The sequence below is a fragment of the Rhagoletis pomonella genome, unplaced genomic scaffold (genome assembly GCF_013731165.1).
Source record: "Rhagoletis pomonella isolate Grant_MI unplaced genomic scaffold, Rhpom_1.0 Rhpom_scaffold_00012, whole genome shotgun sequence".
In the NCBI taxonomy this organism is placed as follows: Eukaryota; Metazoa; Arthropoda; class Insecta; order Diptera; family Tephritidae; genus Rhagoletis; species Rhagoletis pomonella.
This window is the reverse complement of record NW_023458566.1, coordinates 22,526,939-22,535,272: the sequence shown is the minus strand read 5'-3', so window position 1 is coordinate 22,535,272 and position 8,334 is coordinate 22,526,939. Positions and strand designations below refer to the sequence as shown.

Here is an 8,334-nt window from a genome sequence, read left to right as displayed (position 1 = left end):
GGAAATATTTTGGCACCAGCGCCACCTAGCCAGTTTCTTTGCAAACATCAGGACCTACTTTGGGTGGATAGTAACTCTTGTGCAAACACTTTGGACTGAGTATGTATTCGATTGAGAAGTAAAGTCCACTATCGCCGTACAAAAGCCACATTTTGTAATTCAGTTAATGTTATACATTAGTTTTGCGAAAAAGTTGAAATTTATTTCGCACTGAACATGGCTCCCAACGGAAGCTGGAGCGAAGATAAATAAAACAAATAATAAATTTACAATTTTGGCTCGGGGAACCCAAGCAACAGCAGCAGCAACAAAAGTCGTAAGAGCAACAACAGTGTCTAAACGAAGTAATTTGCGCAGCTTTAATCGCCATTGAATTAGGAATCGAACTAACAAATACCGAAGTGATATTCAAACATGCGACGCTAATATTGAAACATGTGAGCATTGGCAGCAAAGCTCCACACCGGCGGCAACCATTACACACACACACACACACACACACACACAAACATTGGCACGTCTATAAAAAGCTGGCGCCCAACCTAATCCGAGTTTATTTGCACAGCGCGGAAATCGTGTTCGGACGTTTTCAACCGTATCCCCGGGAGTGAGCAAAAACGCGTTTGACCAAAAAAATCAAAGCCAGTGAAAGGTGTGGAGCTCTATTCGAGAACTATTTATTTCTTGTATAGAAAGAAAAAGAAAGTTAATCGAAGAGGAATCTAGAAAAAATTATTGAGAATTAAAAAAAAAAAACATCTGTGCGCACAAGCGATTTTACGAACAAAACGAGAAAAAATAAATTAAAAAACAACGCCTTTCCTTGGCTGCCTTTGTGAAGGAAAATATCTAAAAACCGTTTTGCCTAGTCTTGTCTCCGCAATGGCTGTAGTTCCATCGTCTAACACGCTGACCGATTGGGATTATTGGGATTATCGCCGACGCCTGTGGCGTGATTTGGATCTAGCCGACTGGGACTTGCCATACTGGAAGCGTTTGGCCCGCTTTAACTCATCGCCCGATCTGAGTCGTGTGATTGTTGGCAAAGATGGCTTCGAGGCGAATGTGGATGTGCATCCTTTCAAGCCATACGAAATTCAAGTGAAGACAGTGGGCGACACAGTGGTGGTGGAAGCGAAACATGAGAAGCGGCGAGATGGTGACAACTATGTTGGCCGGCACATAGTCAAGCGTTTTGTCCTGCCACGTGGCTTCTATCCCAATGATGTGCGCTCCGAACTCTCCACCGATGGCATTCTCACCGTCAAATGCCCACCGCCAGTGCAAACCGAACGGAGTGTTTATGTGCGTCAAGTTGGACTGCCATATCTGAGCATTAAGAACTGATAAGCATTAGAGCAAAGGCAAGAGGATATAAAATTTTTTTTGCTATACATATTTTTAGTTAACATTGGCATACGCATTGGGCATTTATATGTATTTGTGTGTGTGTGTTTTTTTTTAAACACAGAATTTGCCAAGAAACTTAGAGCGTATGCTGTTGTTTGTATTTTTATTTTTGAATGCTCGTTCATATACATATATACACATGTCTGCATGTGTTATGAATTAGTGCACTACACTAAAGTGTGGAGTACACTTTATGCTTTTCTACTTTCAAGTTTTCTTTCGACTTAAATCGCACTTTAAGTTTCTGTTGTAAATCACCGGAAAAATGCAATCACTGATTTACTTGCAATTTCTGGACTTTTTTGTAATTAACACAACTTTTGCTAATCATAATGAAACTACCGTAGTTAAATAAAATAAATGTTACAGAAATGTGAAATTTTTAATAGTACTTTTATTGAAAATGCTAGAAAGGTTCATTTATATATGTATAGCATGCAGAACTTCGAAAGCGGAAATCACCCCCTATTCAGGCGGATACGGATTAAACGAGTCACTCAAAGTTCGAAATCGATTAAATATTTTAGATATAAAAATGAGAAGTGATGAATTTTAAACAATAACAAGGAATCATTGTTGCAGATGATTTGTTAATTGTGCGCTCTGCACGGTGTGCGATTTGGGAGTGTCGATGGACAAAATAGTAAATCACTCGATAGGAATATGACAAAATGTGGATCAAAAAGCTGATATAATGGCCTAGGAGGAAAAAATAGTGCCATTATATAATCTTTATATTAAACCCCCAAAAAGTTTGGTTGAAAACTGAACCTTCGAAAAATAATGAATACGTTGCTGGCTAGCTCCAACAAAATAATTTTGGTTTTATGGACTTTTCGACCGAGGATTCAAATTTATTGTCAAAATTTATTGTTGACTAAGAAATATTTTAGATGTCTTCAAAATTTTCAACTTCAGAATTTTTTCAGAATTTTTATAAGTATGCAGTTTTGTAGCCCATTAAATTCTAGTATAAGTGCAAGTCATAAGTTGCTAATATATTGGGGTTTTTTTTGGATATTTTTTAACGCATTTTCTTCCATACAAAGTATATTCGACGATTTTTAGAACCTAAAGCTTGTACTTTATTAAACTAGAATTAAATTAAACTAGAATTAAACTGCATACCCAAATTCTGAAAAATCTTATATTGACTGCCTAAATTTGGTGCCGAAAACTTGTTGTAAATACAATCAACGCTTAATATTTAAATATTATCTCCCCAAAACAGGAATTAAAAAAATCTGATTACAATAAAATATTTACAAGTTCGTAAAATTACGCTTCAAATAAATATATTATGGCAATTTTTTACAAAAAAAAGCTCGCAACTAGGGAATTATTTATGAAAACAAAAAACACAAACTTAACAAATAACAACAAATATTAAAATACGAGGCGTTGTTTTCCGCATATATGTACGTGCATTAATATATAACATACATATACACATACATGTGTGTGTGTGTTTATAAAATTTTCATTAAATTTATTTTATTTGCAAATTGTGCCTTCAACTTGAATTGCTTTAAATTAAGTCGCGTATACGCGTAGGTGGGCGCGCCAGCAACGTAACCGACACATATTTGGAAATAAGCGCGCGCGCGCGCTCGCGAACAACTTCTACAAACCCACACACACATGCACATACACACACACCTTAAATCCAACTAATTGTGAGAATGTTAAGAACGTATATGGCGAAGTGAAATAAATAAGTAAACAAAATTGGAAATGGAAAATAAGATCACAACAACAGCATGAAGCTAATAGCTTTCAAACCTGACAAAGCGCTAGAAAAATGTTCGCGAATATGTACATTGGGCGTTCGATAAAAACGTAAAAATACATAAATGCATTGAAAAATACCCCAAACACAGCGTGGAGAAAAATAGAAAACAATTTATTGATCGCACTTTACGCTTGAGTGACAAATAAATTACGTCGCTTAAGGTCACAATCATCGCGATCATTGATCGTTTTCGCAGATGAGCATCAGGGCAATTGTGTGTACATACAAGTGTACATACATAGATATGTACATATTATACGTTAATGTGCGTTTACACTCTTACATGCATATGCATGTATTTTATTTAACCAGTGTTGGCACTAATCGATTGATTTTTTAAACAATTAGTTAATTCAATTAAATTCAATCCGATTGCAGTTAATCATGATTAATTTTAATCTGATGAAAACAGTTAATCGTAACCGCGATTAAAAAACAAAATCAATTTTAAATCATTAACTCCTTATTTGATCAGGTTTGGTGATTAATTAATTTATGCTAGGATTCTACTGTGCAAACAAGCTCTTTTAATCGGGTATGGCAAAGGCGATTTTCCTCATAAATCTAAGCAATTTGGTATGCATTTTCATTGAGATCTATTTTAACAGACGCTAAGCAATCTGGACATGTGCGATGGGTTATAAAAATTCCCAGTTTATACATTACTAATAATAATTATTATTTTTTATATATTACGCGTTTTTTATAAGCGTTAAACAGAAAAAAATAACCATAACCCGTATTTGGTTTCAAATTCGGACAAACTAGACCACTTAATCAGATTTTTTTTAAATTGGATTTAAGATTAATGATTAAAATTAATTAATCGTAATTACAACCGACGATTAGCGATTAAAAAAATGTAATCATGAATCGTACAGATGATTACGATTAATTAATTTTAATCGTTAATGTCGATTAACATTTTAGTCGTTAATCAGATTAATATTTTGCCAACACTGATTTTAACATTATGCTCCTGAACAAAGATCGATGTTGCCGAAGAAGGGAAATGGCTCTTGGAGTTCTGTTAAGCCAAACAATCCTCAATAAAGGGGTTTGGAAGATGTTTACTTAAGCCCTTACAGGCAGCTTATAGCTGGTTATAAAAAATGCAGTTATATTTCATCAGAACGGACATACATACATATGTACGTAAGTATTTAAACGCAAATTATTCGTAAATCAAAGTTTTTGAGTTTCATAAGTATTTTCAATAAGAATAAATACTTACGACTTAGTCATTTTTTTAGTACAGGAGTTCAACTCATGGCTTTCAGCCGAGGAAGAAAATTCGTACATATGTATATCTATATAAGCCAAGAAAGCCAGATTGAAATTAACTGCAAAATCGATTGCGTTTGTTGGTCATACAATTTTATGCAATAACAGGAAATGAAAGAAAGTCTATGCGATTATGAGGGCGAGTGGATTTATCTCTTGAACAGATAATATATTAATAATAATTATGGTTATGCATATGTAAGTATGTATGTATGCATATATTCACATACAGAACATTAAACCTCATACGTGGGTATGATAAACGTGTCTTATGCAAATCTGAAGCTCGATAGCAAAACTACTTGAAATGCTGAAAGTTCAATGGATTATCTTATTGCAGCCCACTAACAGCTGCATATTGCAATAAATAAATATTATTTCACTGCAGTTGTACCCTATGCACTTTTTAGGTGCAACTTGAAATGGAAATTTTCAATCGCCATTGTTGCGGAACAAAGTTTTAATAAAGAATTATGCATTTATTTCGTCAGTAAACAAAAAACTTATTTTTATTCAACATTGCAGGGTAAGTATTAAAACTGAATGTCGAGCCAAATAAAAAAAAAAACATAGATGTACAAAAAAAAGCTGAAATAAAAGGTGTCAGGATTTAAAGAGACTACATAGCGGGAAATATTTCTCTATTCTGGACAGGCACAGATAGTTTACCAATGTATCGCCGTCGCTTGCCAGAGCTTGTCCTGGTGGTGGAAAATAATCATTGTCAGGAATATCTAGCCAACACCAGAATCAGTTACCCAAGGCAAGGTGTTGAGTGCTAAAACCAGTCGGGAAACAAGGAGAGTAATTCTTCGAACTTTCGAAAAAACTTTCCAGAAAGAGGATTAAATTAAAATATTCAGGTCCAAGCGAAGTTAACATTCTTGTTCTTATTTTCTAATCTGCAGCTGTGTCCAGCGTTGCTTAAATTTAAGCAAAATTTATAAATTTTTTCCTGACCTATGTAAATGATAAATTTTTCTTGGTTTTGCTTCATTTTTTCTACAGTTCCTCTCAAACGAAAGTAAAAACGAAAAGTGAAGTTTTAGCAACTATATTATTGTATTTTAAATCTACACTACAGCCTCTTATGATCTCGTGAAATTACGAAACATAGAGACTTCTTCTTTCCGACCGCTTGAAATCTGAAACATAAGGAAATTTGATTTCCCTTTTTAATGTGCCTTATTGCAGCGTATTATCCACCGGCACACAGTGGGAAAAAATCTTTTTGTGTCACAAAAGGCGTCTACTCTTCAAATCTAACCCCATTTTGATAATTCTTTTTTTTTAAAGGTTCGTTATTTATTTTGTTGTAAAAAAATCTAACAAATTCAGCTTTTTTGATAAAAAGGGATTTTTTCGCACTTTGTGGCGGCCAAATAGTTTGAAGGCGCACCACCCCTCAATAGGTTCAGGGCTCGTTCCGTGGTGCCAGCAACACGGAAGCTTTTTCTCATAGCAGTCGACATTTGGCAGGCAATGGCGAATTACCGAAGGCAATTCTGACATGTCATGATTGCAAGTGCTGCCACTTGTTTTGTGGACGTTCTCGCTTATGTTTGTCATTGTGTCATGATTTTGTTTCCATTTTTGTAAAGTTGCTTTCAAAAGTTACAATTGCTATAAATTTAACAACATTTTTTTTGAGATTTACAGGTTACAAATTAAACAAAAAAAAAAAAAACACCAAAAAACGCACCAAGCACAAAACTCAAAAATTTCCACGTTATGAATAAAGAAAAGCACCAAGTTGTCAGAAGTGAGGAAAATAATGCGAATAACGTGTCAGACAATGACTTAATGGAAAATGTCACAAGGTCACTTATGCGCAGAGGTCCAAGGTTGCAGAAGAATGTCATCTCAATGAGGATCAATATGATCTGTGTGATTAGTGTGCACAGAGGTCCACCGCTACTTTCGCCTCTACTTAGTCATGAACAAATTATTTAAAAATGTAGAAATCAGGACTCATACATAAGTAGTTATCGCTGACAACATATCAGTGATAAAATGGGGTATTCACCACACTTCGTTAATAGATGGCCTGATGAGATGGGATAGCAAATTGTAGCGGAAGCTCACTGTAGAGCAGTAGCGAAGACCTCCCACTATATGCGAGTAAAATGCTTTAAATTGGGAATATTGCCTGCTCAGTCAGACTTGATTTTCTTAGCGGTTATGAAATGTATTCGTGTGTAAGTCGGCTAATAGTAAGGATACCTATTAGATACGCCTGAAGAGCTTTTAAAGGATTTTAATACTGTCTCTATGCAGTTACAGGTTCTCAAAGGAGAGAATCAATTCCGCAAAGTGTTTTGGTCTTGGCCCAGACTGACGAACAGTTGTTAAATAATAGGAAAGAAGGTTTAATATCAAATAGCGATTCTCCAAGACCGTAATCCCGTTTTTGTATATAAAAAAAGTTTCCCTTTAGTTGATAGCACAAAAAAGGGAGCCACTACTAGACCCACCCCGGTTGATGCAGGAGGTGTTAATTTATTTTCGTTTACATTTAACAATTATTAACTTGCGCCAAAAAAAAACAAAGTCACTGCAGCAGAGGTACGATGCCAGTGAGATTAAAAAACGACGGCAATTGGTCACCTACAATGACAACCTCATGATAAAGTTGCCGGCCATAAACGATAATCGGTACCAGAATGCAGAAAAGGTATAGTAAGGCGTGCAAGACGAAAACCATAGGTAAATCGTACATTACGATTTACAGGCTTGGGAATGCGTCACCTTGTTATATCACAAATAATTATAAGCAAAATAACTTATTCATTCTGATATAATTAATTAGTATTTTAAAAAGCTTATTCTTATCCAAAACTATTCAATTGTATAAAACGCCAAATCGGGGGAAAATGTAGCAAGCAGAAAATAAATTGCCAAATCAACCACCGGAGGCAACTGTGGAAGTGATCCGCTGTTTTTGTCTCTTTGAGAGCGAATGCTGCTAAATTCTCAGAATTTTTGCTGCTTTATAATTTTGTCCGCTCAATAGGAGTACACACCTAATTATAAAATTGTCAAAAATCCTAAATAGAAGAAGAATCGAGCATGTGACATGCGCGCGATCAACACTTATCGGTCAACGCTTCAAAGTGATCTGGCTATTGAGAAGGAGCCAAGAAGAATCGTTACAGTTTGCCAAATGCAAACTCTTCTGGTATCTCCATACATCTGTTTGCTCTATATGAGGTCACTCCGTAAGTGATTATGCTCCATGAAAATGTTGTGGACGATGTTTTACATGTACACCCAACGGTGCTTCGTTTTCCGTCGTCGACTACCTCTATGCTAAGCCCGTGTTCATTTCAATCCTACTGATAAATGTGCAAAATCATACATCTAAGTACGGTGACTATTCGTCCTGTTCTGTATTTCTTTTAATGTCCCGTATTTGGTCCATATTCGGTGTTTCGACGCCTTAACAGATCACTAAAATGGCATGCGATCGTCCTTTTTTCCATTTCCAGTTATTATTTTCTAATCTGAATGCCTGTGATTCGAATCGAGGAATACATGCAGTGACCAAAATAGAAATTAGAACTCGACATCCCAATAAGTTTTGGCCATTTTTCCTTAGTTTATTTATTTTATGAAAGTAAAGCTCTTTTCCTAACAAAATACCCAATTTCAAACTTTGTGCAAAAAACTATCAAAATTAATTCTGCAATGATTCACTAAAATTTCAAACTTTTTAATTAGTGGAAAATGCTCCTCATTTGCTTCTCTTTCAAAAAAATGGTCGAACATACCAAAATGCCAAAATTAATGGCAAGCCTTAGCGACTTAAAATAGCACTATACTATACTAAAATTTAATGAGTTTTTTTT

The 8,334-nt window shown here is 35.2% G+C and overlaps 1 protein-coding gene across 1 annotated transcript; it reads left to right on the top strand.

Annotated features, from left to right (window-relative positions):
* The first annotated feature begins 374 nt into the window (after positions 1-374).
* Positions 375-1,746, top strand: LOC118747484 (heat shock protein 27). The gene has a single exon (XM_036481534.1). The coding sequence runs from the start codon at positions 883-885 to the stop codon at positions 1,345-1,347; it is 465 nt and encodes a 154-aa protein (XP_036337427.1). The 5' UTR covers positions 375-882; the 3' UTR covers positions 1,348-1,746.
* Positions 1,747-8,334: the final 6,588 nt, after the last annotated feature.

Coding starts and splice junctions, on each gene's coding strand:
- LOC118747484 (XM_036481534.1), top strand. CDS start 883: ATGGCTGTAGTTCCATCGTCTAACACGCTGACCGATTGGGATTATTGG.